Here is a 13,111-nt window from a genome sequence, read left to right on the forward strand (position 1 = left end):
AATAGAGTGCATCAAAAAGAAAATGTAAACTTAAATTCTTAAATCATGATCTTATTTAATTTTACGTGAAATAAAAAATGTAATATATGGAATGATTGTCCTCCATCTAATAACAAATGTAATTACCTCTTTCAGCAACAATGATTAAATAACACTCATAAATGTTTCTTTCATTCTTATCGCGTATATTCTCTCCATTTCTCTCTTTTGATCTTGAGGTTGCATAGTGTTATGCATTTTTTAAAAATGCGCTTATGCATTCGGCGCTAAAAATCGAGATGCATCGTGCGCTATTCGCACGAGTCAATGGGTGAGCTAATGCAAGCGATTCGTTCCAGGAGACTTTTGAGGAGGCGAAGTATTATCTCGGAGAACGGTACGAACAGCTCCAGACCCATTTGTATCGGCACATACAAGCGCTACCACACGTGCAATACGCAGGTAAGCCGGCGCACAAGACCTTCAGCACGTTTATCGACAAGAATTATAGAGGAACTCTCTTGGAAAATCAAGTTCTTGAATTTGATGAAAAATAATAATGCATAGAGCGTTTAACTCTACTTAACTCTGTCGTGTTCGTCTAAAAAATTATTCCGCAGATACATTCAAATAATTATACAGGCATTTCTAAAGAATCTTAAAAAATTTGATTGAACGATTGTTTAAAATGTTTATTAAATAAATGTTTTGTATTGATCCAACTTAGCTCGAATTATTATTATTATTTATTTTGATTTTTATTTCAATTGAGTCTTTTACTTTATATTGTTTTTTTATTAAGATATATATTTGAGCAATTAAAGAGGAATTTCTGCAGAATTTTATTTAAATTTCTGGAAAAATGGCACAAAGTGCTTAACTTAATATTAATTTCATCATATATTTAAAAAATTATTTTGAAGATTGCAGCAATTATTATATATTATCGAAGAGCTTCTGGAGAATCTTAAATTTATCGAAAAATGATATCTTAATTCTATTGGATGCATCCAAAAAATCATTTCGGACGAAGATTCGAACGATATTTTTCCGAATTGCATCTACAATGTAAAATTTGCTCATGAATAGAATCTCGTTTACTAAGCTCATTTTCGTCAATCGCTCGTTTCGCTAGTCTATCTGACATAAATTTCATGAAGAGAGAATCTGCAACGCTGATCTGCAACGTCGAAAATTCTCTGTGAAAAGATCCCTAGAATTTCAAGAAAACGGAGAAGACTCTTACATAGAAGGCCGCTTTATTTTCAGGACGGTTTATCATCGGGGCCTTGAACCGACAATTAGTCACGCGTCAGCTCGTTGATCGCATAAAATTCGCATATACGCTCACGCGTGTGTCACTACTTCCACGATGTCGCATAGATTAGCGAATGTGTCTATATTCACCTAGACGTGCACGTTGCAAGGCACGCTCCTCAAGATTTTCCTCTCAACGATGCGTCACGAGTCTCGAACAAATCATCGCGCGGGCCAATTAAGGACGACAACGATTTATATCTCCGGTTCTGCAACGTAGTGCGTGCGTGCGTGCGTGCGTGCGTGCGTGCGCGCGCGCGCGCGCGCGTGTGTGTGTGTGTGTGTGTGTGCACGTGGCGTTGTTTAAAATTCATAAGAATAATCACCACCTGAGACTAAAGATCGCCGTATAATGGATGGCTTTGACCGGTATGAGAAGGAAGTGGAAGGGAGAAAGGGCTCGTTGGTGTTGATTAGTTCTTAATGGTAGTAAAGACCATGCGATAAGATCTGTTTACATCTCGGCCACGATCAGTGCCCGTTGACTTACTGGGTGTTCTTGACCCACAAATATTCATACTTTGCATGTTCCGCAGTTTGAAGAGAGGAAACATTATTTTTTTTCGTCACGGGCAGTACAATTAAGTAAAGTAAGAATTTTTCAGAGTAAAAAAAATTTTTTTTAGCATAGAATAAGAATTTTAATGTGTAAGTTTTAATTCTTAAAATTGCTTTGAAAATAAAATCACGATGTAGAGCGAAATTGGCTTGATGTCACCTAAAAGATGCGGCTTCGTTATCCGTTATTACCCGGGGAGAAAAACAGCGCCTTGTGCGAGCATATTTATCTTCGAGCTCGATACCAGGGAACTACAGTTCAGAGCCGCATTCGCGATTCGCAAACATGCCCGGGCAAAGTAACCACCGTTTCGTTCGCCGGCAATTAATAGTCTACCCGGAAATTGCAACGCGGCCGCGCACGTAGCGCACCAGCACCACACGTGCCGGCATTCGCGTGTTTGCACGAATAGACGGACTTCCTCTCGGCGCACGCGGCAGCTCGGAATGCGAGCTTTTTTTTCTGCCAGAGGCCGCAAATAATTTTACCTTTATTTATTCGCAGCGCTTTGGGAAAAGCGCGACGTACTGTAAAAAGCAACGCGATCGATCCTGTCAGTTTTTCCTCCCTGGAAGAACCGCGTCTATTTCTCGATGGTAACTCCGTTCTCTTTTCTCGATCGCTCCTTAATTACCGTAAGTTTAATTAATCCATTACGTGTTTGTGCAGGAATGCCCGAACTTCTCGGAAGACTTGCGGGCGGAACAGTGCTCCAAGTACAACGGAAGGAACTACAAGGGCCGCAGTTATGTCTGGATGCCCTTCGTAGATGGTGAGTCGATGGATATGTAGAGGTGCACGGATGTGTGTATGGATACTTTCATTTCCTGCTACCTGAAATTTGACATTTTCAAACTATATTTAAACTATATTTAAACTCTATAAACTAACTATATTTAAACTCAACGCTACCAAGAACCTTCTAACATCGAGTTTCACAATAATATGTTTTTTTTTCTGAATTTTTTTTAAATTTTGGAATTCTAATATCAGAATCGAATTCGATACTCCGTAAACTCTTAGAAACAAAGTCCTTTTTAGTTAAGGTTCTTTAAGTTTCTTTTTGTTAGAAAACTTTCATCCTTAAGGGTTAATCGATCCTCTTATCATTATTGAAAATTAAACTCAAATTATTAGCCAGGGTCGACGTAATTATTAATCAATTATCAATTATAATATTTAACACTATTCAATTTTATGGTATGCATTAAATTTCTCTGGCGGAATTCTCTTTTTCGCCACTAGCGAAACATATGACTTTTACGAAGTAACAAAGAAGGGTCTTGCGATGCCCAAACGAACGAGTGACGTCGCCCGATCGGTGTTCGACCGATATAACGATGACGTAGCTAATGATCAGGCCTGGTGACTAACTTCCGCCTGGCCTAATCGTGACTACTGTTGTTCCCCAGCGCCGAACTCCTGCGCGCTCAATTGCCGTGCAGTCGGCGAGCGTTTTTACGCAACGCTTGAACCGGCAGTAATAGACGGCACGCCCTGCGATGCTCCGAATCTTCGTGGACGCGGCGGCGCCGGCGGGATTTCGACGGAACGCAGTGGTGAACGATGGCTCTGCGTCGCTGGACAATGCAAGGTATGAATAGCGTGAGCGTTAGGCGAGAGAACGATGCCGGAAATTAATGATCGACACCAGGCCGACGCGATACGATACGATCGATCGATGAGATCGCTATTGATCCGTGCTTTGGGCTCTTTGCCGCGTGCGACGATCCTCTCCCGTTTCTTTCTCATGTCATTGAGATTCATCGAATGTCCGATGCAATTCAGTCAGATACATTTATCAATCAATAACGTTTGAAACTACTCGACTCCATCGAGATTCCAGTAGCATCTTTTCGAAAAAAAATTTTTAATAACGAGATGAAAAATATTTCTCTTACTGTACATGGAAAGAAATTTAAATTGAACAAAAATTAAAAAAGACTTGGTGGTGAGCCTAACCGTAATAATTGTAAACATAATAATAAACTTATCTGAAGAAAAAAATATTGTAAGAAATATAGTTTTCAAAAATAGAAGGCTTGATCAAATTGGGGAGAGTCCCGGGTGAGTCTCCTCTGTGCATTAAATAAACGCAATGATGCCGAATATTCTCATATTTGCCATTCAGCTTATAGGATGTGACGGAGTAGTGGGCTCCGGTGCAACGATGGATGCCTGCGGCGTGTGCGGTGGTCAGGGCAGAGGGTGCAGGTTGTTTGAAGGCATCTTCATGGAGCCGATTCTGTCTAAGGGTCATCAGCAGGTGACTACGATTCCGAAGGGTGCCATGTCGCTTAACATTTCTGAGCTCCGATTCAGCAGTAATTTTCTAGGTAGCATTGATGATTCATCAAAGTAAAACAGTTCTGTAAATTAGTATTAAGTAATGAATATTTTAATTGCTTGATACGTACAGCGTTTAATTAAAACTTATTTTTAAAAAATCGTGTCATCAGAAAACCAATGAATAGTCAATGAATATGAATTACCGCAGGCATTTTATATTTATCATTTCTGATAAAGTAATAAAATTAATTTAGTATAAGCAATTTAGAGCGTCAGTAATTTAGTAAAAGTACATAGAGACGAATAATTAAACGTTTTTACGTGGCAATACGCAACGATGGTATGCTGGTAGTATGCTTAACAAACGATCGATCTACTCGCAGCGTTGAGAGACAGTAACGGCAGTTACATCCTAAACGGACCGTGGTCTTACAGTCCCAGTGGTACTTATAAAGCGGCTGGTACGACATTAACATACCAGAGGGGCGATAGGAACCGTATGGAGTGTATCTTGGCGACCGGACCGTTGAACGAGTCTCTGCATTTAGAGGTACTATCCGCATTATCGTTACTTTTCGTTAATCGCATCAGAAGCAGATTTTCTTTAATTATTCTGATAGTTCGAATTACAATTTACGAACGACATTTACTCACGAATATCTTCTTATCTCTTTAATTTTGCTTCGCTTTATGTCTTACGTAGCACTGTCAAACTACATATAATTTGAAGGTAAAATTTTTTTCGAGTATTAATTATACTGATTTCTGTTTCTCATTATCTGAATGGTGATTTTGTATTTTTATCTGCTGAATGTAAGAATGTAAGATTAAAAAAATACTATTATCCGCAGATTTTGAGAGATTCAAGGACTTTATTTTAAAGAATTACAAATTTAAACAATTTACAACTTTTTCTTTTATTTTATAATAAAATACGTAAGAATAATTCAGGTGTTAAGAAATAGAAATCTAATAAGTCAATGTAATTTTTTGACATTAAATATTGCCAATAAGTTTTATTATTTTTATAATATAGTTAAAATTGTAACAGCACATATTTTTATATATTGTAAACAAATATTTAAATTTTTTATAGCTATGTATTACATATATCACGAATTTGCGTTATTATGTAAGCGATATAAGAAATCTTCAGCGGAGTTTCTAAAAACTGAAAGAAGATAGAATTTTTTGAAAAGTATATCCTTTTTAATTAAAAAAAACTCTTAAGAAACACCTATTACTTGAGAAACAAAATGTTGATCAAAATTTGTTAGTATTATATAATATATTTTTTATCGTGCGCGATCTTTAAATGCATTCTAATCTACCATTTAATTGAATTCAGTCTTTGCTAATATCATTGTTTGCGCATTATCATAGATTTTATCCGTGGAATTAAATCCAGGTGTACTGTACAAGTACATGCTACCTATGAAGGAAGTGCCGGACGGTAAAGCGGTGATTGCACCGCCGCTGCTTGTCGCAGGTAATTGCTCTATTGCCAATAAATTATGTACAATAAAAAAATCATCGATTATAATCCATAAACATGTTTTATTCCTCTTCGTAGGAGCAAACGATCGGGGCAACGAGATACCTAGTCCAGATACTCACGTAACTGTGCGAATACCCGTTACAAGAACGTAAATATATACACTCTTATTAAAATTTTTGAAACGATATCATGTTTTAAAAGTATCGAGAACGCAGTTTTTTCAAAGTTATTTTTCTTCCATTAACACGTTAAAATTATAGATTGCGTACATGTAAATTCTTTTCCACAGGGGTTTAATTGTCTCGAACGTTCATTTCATATACGTTTTTATATGCGGTTTCTCCAATCTTTAATCTTTAATTTTCACTTTTACTTAATCTTTCTTCACTTTACTTAATCTTCACTGTTCGATCGGTATGATACTTCTGAAATATATCATGGAGTGAGTTTCTTATGCGGCACTCACTCATCAATAATTCGGATATTCCCCCAATGGACTTTCTCCTTTATATGGTAGGAATCTACGCGTTCGCGTATGAGAATCTCTCGGAGTCGAATCGCGATTTGTCTTCGTTCGTACAACTCGTTGCTCTCTGTCTTCCAGATCGGATCGGCGAAGCGATTTATCTTCGACGCGTCGCGATCGCGATCCGCCGCGTGCGCGCGATGGCGGACGGAAGGAAGAGATGAAGCATCCACCGACTACGGTGATGGCGGGCGATCAGCCAAAGTCAAAGGCGATGAGAAGGAGGAAGAGGAGGAAGTTCACCTGGAAAATAGTCGGCCTCTCTCCCTGCTCAAAGGAATGCGGAGGAGGTAAGACGATGGTGCCTTGATAATTAATCACGTGTCATAATGTCATATGATACTCGTACTGAGGTGTTGCACGTAACTGCACAGAAAGGAAGTATGCTGAAGTATCTAAAAATTTAGCTAGATATAGGTCTGAAAATAATATTGTTGGATCATCAAAATAATTACGTAGATTCAAGCATAATGAGCAATGCTGCAAAAATATTTTAGCAATTAGCTTGAGCGTCCTACACAATTATTTTGATGATCTAACAAATTATCCGTATTTAATTAAATTTTTAGATACTTTAGCAAAATCGTTCTTACCATGTAAAATTGAAAAGTATTTTACTAGTGATTATTTCTTGGCAAAATTATTAAAAATATTATATAATTTTTTCAGTATAATTTGATTTTTCAGTACAATATGTTTCTTTTATAGTTTATATATTATATTACGAAGACAATTTTTGAAAGTTATGATTTTAAATAAAATTTATTTCTCTGCAGTATAGCGAGATAAAATTTTTTATTTTACAACAATACTACAATTATAAATCTAAAAAATGGGATTTTAAAATTTTACAATGTCGTATGTTTATATGTTCATGTAATAAAATAATTTAAATATTGACTTAGCACATTGTATTTGGAAAATAATGTACTTTCAGTGAAATATTTCTCTTGAGATTTTAATATCCAATATCGAAATGTGAGTTAATTGCTTTGGATTGCGAATGATAAATGTTTCAATACATGTTGTTTAACTTTTGGAATGTACACAGTGTTATAATTTCTGTAATAATGTTGAGATCGATGAGTTTGCATTAATTTTCAATATTACTAGTAATACATTTTCGTGTATCTCTCGTATATTTTAGGAAATATGATATCGCGATGTTCGCAAAATAAAGAATATTAATGAATAAATATTACTAATATACGCGAGATTACTCTCTAAATTGTATACGATTAAATATATGATTATATAACGAAATAGTCTAATCGATTACTATAGTTTAAAGCTTATTGATAAAATTAACAACCACCACATTTCGATAAATAAACATATGTCTCATGCTATAGAAACGTATTTATTTATAATACGCTTAATTATTTCTTGAGGGATAAACTCATTAGCTAATAAAATAAAATGGATATTATGAAATATAATTTGGAAGTACGTAATAATTAAACATAAAATGAATGATAATGTCGATATAAAAAGGCCATACAATTTCGAATTATTGTAAGTCTGTCGCGAGAGATACTGATTAAACGGACAATTACACAAAAAGTGTCTGGATAATTAAAGATTATTAGGAAAACGACTTTGTCTAGACGTCTCTGAAATATTGCGTGGGAAGTAGCTTGAGATATGTTTTATTTCGATATAATTAAACACATTCTAGCACGACGATTAAAAATTTTACATAAAATATTTTTAATCTTTTCATTTATTTAGAACATTAAAAAAAATCTTGTCTGAGAGAGAGAGAGAGAGAGAGAGAGAGAGAGAGAGAGAGAGAGAGAATGAGAGAGAGAGAAAGAGAGAGAAAGAGAATAATTAAAAAAATAGAAAAAAATCTTGGATCGCATTTTTATTGTTTTAAATTGAATGAAGTAAACATAATAAATAATTGAAGTTAAGTGAGACTATAATTGAGACATAATTGCGGACATCTGCAAAGATATACGGTGCGATACTTTTGAAATACCAACCGGAAATTGTCACTGATTTTCTGACATTTGAACATTGCATGCGACAGCATCCGATATCTGTCACTGGGATATTCTAATTTAAATTGACGCGATACGGGCGGAAAGTGACAAATACGAAAAGGAACGCGACGGTCATGTCGATCATACTTAATATAAAATGTCCCTCTCGCAAAGTGTCGCACTTCGTTTTATTCCTAGTCTCTTAAACTAACTTGAAATGAAATTTTCCTCAATAAAATTATTAATACGTTAATGCTGTCTAAGTTATAAAAGACAGAAAATGAGTTATTGTTTTGCACTTAAGCCGCAGACATAATTTTCTTTTTTGTTCCATTTCGAGTAGATATTTTAATGAAATTTCAATGTTATACAACGATATGTTTCAACCAATATTAAAAAAATTTTTAAGAGACTTAACGTCAAGCCAATTTCTCGCTGAGGAAAATCAGACTTTGAATTAATTGAAGATGTAACAAACCACAAGATTCAAGACATGTTAAATCGCTTCTTATAACTCGCTGCAACTTGTAGGCGTACGAACGACGATCCTGAAGTGCATCCGCGAAAATAATCAGACACTCGTCAACGACAAACGTTGTCGCAACGTGGAGAAACCGAAGCATCCTCCTCCGCTGCGATGCAACGATCATCCTTGCGCCGCTAGGTACTTACTTCAATAAATTTCTACTATGACCTTCCAATCTTTTGGTAATTGTCATACGATCATTGCATTTCTTATCAACTAGATTCTTCGATATGTTCAAACTCGTTTCTCACATACATGAAAAAAAAAGTTTACTGAAGATCTAAAAATTTAGCTAGATATAGATGAAAATAATTTATTTGGATTATCAAAATAATTATGTAGGACGCTTAAGTTAGAATAAAGCTTAAAGCTTTCTATAACATTACTTGACTTTTTTACATAATTATTTTCATAGTTCAACAAAATTATTTTCAAATCTGCATTTATCTAAATTTTTAGATATTCAGCAAATTCTTTCCGTATTAAATTAAATTGTTAAAAGATTTAGAGTTTACTGATATTTTTGTTGAGACAAAAATCGATTTTCAAGAAATAGCTGAATAAAAACGTGATAAACTCTGCCCTGTGCTCAGAAAATCTGCGATTTATGCAGATAAGCTTGATCTCGTATTCGAAGAGCCGGAAATGTTGTCAGATGGCGAGCCGAGCCGTGGAGCGAGTGCTCGGTCACCTGCGGGATCGGCATCAGGACGCGAAAACTCGAGTGCATCCAGGAGTTGAACGCGAGATTAACAATGCGCGTTGCTGCTGGTGCGTGTATGCAACCGCCAGATCTCAGCATTACAGAAACTTGCAGTCGGCCAACGTGTCCTAACGTGAGCCCAGAATTGAGGCACATGCCATCGCAGCACGACGTGCCTAGGTGGGACGTGGGCGCTTGGGGTCCGGTGAGTCATTATTCTATTGCCTTCATTGTTAAACAGTTACTTTCAGTGGTTTAGGAAGTAGGACAGGAAATCGTTGGAAATCCGAAGTGAGAAATCAGCTGGCATAGAAAACAGTCTAACGTATATATACATCTCGCTAGTATTATTTTTTATTACCAGAAACAGTTTGTATTAGAACTGTTCGTGTTTCAATAAACAGAATAATTAATAGAAATAATAAATTAATAGAAGATTGATAAAAAGAATGTAAACGAACAAGAATTATATTTAAGTATAATCGACAGAAAACTGAATTTGTCACGCACGAAAAATATTTCGAACTTTCGATTAACTATTCTAAGCAGAACGTACTGAAAAAAATCATGACACAACGTTACACGATGAAATCATATAAATCACGTAACGAATTGTTCCAAATCAGTACGTGATTTTTAAAAATCACGTAATTTTGAAAAATCACATGTTTTTAGAAATAAAGGTTTTAGAAATAATTTCATCTATTATGTGATTTTATAATTATTGAATTTTAAAAAAATTAAATGATAAGAATAAAAGAAAAAAGAATAATATTATCATGTGACTTTTCAAATTACGTAATTAAAAAAATCACGTACTGATTTGGAACAATCCGTTACGTGATTTACATGTTTTAATTACACGATTTCATCATGTAACTATGTGAGACATGTTTTTTTTTAGTGAGGGATATTTCATGTTTCTTATAACTCTTCAATCAGTATATGTAAGTGAATGGGACTTTTTTTGCTCTGCTGTTAAAATTAATTGTGATTGACAAATATATTCCGCCTATTACGTTTTTATTGTGCATTCCAGTGTTCAGCGACGTGCGGTCGTGGAATTCGAAATCGAACGGTGACTTGTATAACGTCCGGACAGTCTTGTTTGTTAGCCAATAAACCAGAATCCCAAAAAGCGTGCGAGATAGCGGTTTGTAATGAGGCGACAGACACGGGACATTATGCGCCCTGGCTATATTCAGAATGGTCTTCAAAGGTATAATCACAGGATAGTTCCATTGAAAATAGGCAAACGTGAAAAAATATTTAAAAATTATGAATCCTATATGTTCATTTAGTGTCCGTGCATTTATTCAATAATTAAATATGTAAAATTATTTCTTTGTGATAATTTATATAAGAAAGATAGGATCTCAAATATATCATAGAATTTAACTTTCTCGACTTCAAGATAAACAGCATTTGTCACTGTTATAGTGCTCCGCAGAATGTGGAAACGGTGTGAGGGTCAGACGAGTGGCATGCGCCGATGGTAGCGAGTTATTCTGCAATCCCAAAGAGAGGCCGGACACGGAGATGCATTGCTTCGGACAAGGAATGACCTGCAACCGAGCCAAGTGGTTTGCTAGTCCATGGACTTCCGTTAGTACAAGCACGACTCAGAAAATAAAACGGCTCATGGCAATGTGTAAAGTCAAAATTGCCGACATAATTTTGATATAGATGACATTAATTCTTTACATAAATCTAATTTTAATTTCAAGACACTATATATTTTCAAATTTCAAATCAATATTACAGTTTTTTGTAATTAGAAATTGAAAATAAAATTGGAGTGTACAAAAATTACAACTTTTAATTACCAAAATTGTTTATTTTAATTGCAATTCTTGTGGTCAATTCGAGAACAAAATAGACATTTAATAAAGTGTCCTTTCTATTTGTTTTTTTTTTCTAATTATTGTATGATGCAATTTTTTTTATAATCAATGATGATATATAATTTCTTATACATGTATAACTTTTTTTTTAAATCTTTTAATTTCTTTTTTAGTGTTCTGTTTCGTGTGGGGTTGGCGTGCAGTATCGAGATGTCGCTTGTATAACTAGAATGAATGATGAATTTATTGTAGTAGCTGCACAAAATTGCAGCGATCCCAAACCAATAACTGAGCAAGTCTGTAGAATGTCTGCATGTCTTCCGGAATGGTTCACCTCAGATTGGTCGACGGTAAAGTGTCGCAAATACAATGAATTAAAATTTTTATCGGGAATTTGCATTTTGAATATCTATATGTCTGATATAATTTTTATGTGTTCTATTTTAGTGTTCTGCAATCTGCGGAGTTGGAATTCAAAATCGACTTGTACGATGCACCGTCGAAGGTATCAGCAGCACTAGTTGCTCAAAAATTAGTAAACCAAGCGCAGAACAACAATGTAACATGGAGCCGTGCAAGAAAGAAGTGCCACTAGCGCACAAACCGCCAAAAAGTAAAGAAAACAAATTTATACTCTTATATCCTTATTTTTTGTAGCTTTTTTTAGCGATTTTTCGAAAAATTAGCTCGATAATTATGAGATATTGCCATTTAATAATTATAGGATCCGATGTACTTGATAAATATATATATTTTAACATTATGTTTCAGAGGTGCACGAGTCGTCCGAGTGCGTAGACAAGTATCCGAATTGCGTTTTAGTAGTAAAGAATGGCCTGTGCCGAATTAAATATTATAAGCATTCGTGCTGCCAATGCCGTCAGTAACTGGGGATAGCAACTTTGTGCTCGCTCGTGATTTTGCGAATGAGCGGCTGACGAGCATGAACGTTGAATAAAATATAAATATTAGATCGGAAAGGGCAAATTATGCCGAGTGTAAGACTGCTACAAAGAGAGATGACCACGTATATATATGTAATTTTATTTATATTACGTGACGCGACATCGAATTATACGTGTCTTAGTCATGCTTTTTTCTGCCGAATGTAACATAATTCTCCGGAGCGGCAGAATTCTTTTCCTTTTTCTTCTTTTAAATGTTCATAACGAGAATGTTTGATCTTTCTTGAAAGTTTGACTACGAATATTGGATAAATTTTTGGAAAAAAACAGCTTAAGATAAAATTAACAAATAAGAGATAAATAAAATAATAAAATCACAGGAAGGGAAGACATGACATACAAAATTAAAATACGCTTTATTTATGCGGGTTAAAGATATTTCTCTGCGAGAAAGGCTTCTTGAAGAATCTTGATTTTCCCGAGAATCACACCATGAAGAAATTTGTCAGGGTTTTGTGTGCAATAAATATATGTTAAAATACGATACATACATGCGTTCATTTGTATAGCTTATAGCACATACACAAGTCGTTTACATCACATTCGAGTCGATATCTGTTATCGCAGCCAGGCAAATCCATAATTTTATCGATTTGAGGTAATGGCGCCTATTCAAATATTATACATCTTCGACTTTAGCCCTTTTATGTTAACGCGATCTCAATGTTTACGTGCTCTTTATCAAAAACACGTTTAATGTATTCAAATTGAAAGAACATGCGATGATCTCATTGTATTTTAAGAGACTCATCCGAGAAAGAGAGATAGGAAAGGCTCGTACTTTTATCTTTATTCAATATTTTGTTAGATCATAAAATTTAACAAAATATTAAACAGCTCTATCTCTAAGTTATTTACTTAATATATTGATTGAATTCAATGTTGAATAGTTACATTTAATTTTAAATGTGTATTGT

At 35.0% G+C, this 13,111-nt stretch overlaps 1 protein-coding gene across 1 annotated transcript in view; it reads left to right on the plus strand.

Annotated features, from left to right (window-relative positions):
• Positions 1-12,496, plus strand: part of LOC108691081 (thrombospondin type-1 domain-containing protein 4-like) — a 67,508-nt gene extending 55,012 nt beyond the window's left edge. The window contains exons 5-19 of the mRNA XM_018198718.1: positions 339-441; positions 2,525-2,627; positions 3,268-3,449; positions 3,987-4,191; positions 4,528-4,694; positions 5,528-5,633; positions 5,718-5,790; positions 6,247-6,458; positions 8,688-8,820; positions 9,338-9,590; positions 10,425-10,604; positions 10,826-10,990; positions 11,403-11,579; positions 11,677-11,842; positions 12,001-12,496. Of these exons, the coding sequence (XP_018054207.1) occupies positions 339-441; positions 2,525-2,627; positions 3,268-3,449; positions 3,987-4,191; positions 4,528-4,694; positions 5,528-5,633; positions 5,718-5,790; positions 6,247-6,458; positions 8,688-8,820; positions 9,338-9,590; positions 10,425-10,604; positions 10,826-10,990; positions 11,403-11,579; positions 11,677-11,842; positions 12,001-12,116 (2,341 nt within the window). The 3' untranslated portion in view covers positions 12,117-12,496. The remainder of the gene's footprint in view (positions 1-338; positions 442-2,524; positions 2,628-3,267; positions 3,450-3,986; positions 4,192-4,527; positions 4,695-5,527; positions 5,634-5,717; positions 5,791-6,246; positions 6,459-8,687; positions 8,821-9,337; positions 9,591-10,424; positions 10,605-10,825; positions 10,991-11,402; positions 11,580-11,676; positions 11,843-12,000) is intronic.
• Positions 12,497-13,111: the final 615 nt, after the last annotated feature.

Source organism: Atta colombica, unplaced genomic scaffold, assembly GCF_001594045.1.
Source record: "Atta colombica isolate Treedump-2 unplaced genomic scaffold, Acol1.0 scaffold387, whole genome shotgun sequence".
Classification (NCBI taxonomy): Eukaryota; Metazoa; Arthropoda; class Insecta; order Hymenoptera; family Formicidae; genus Atta; species Atta colombica.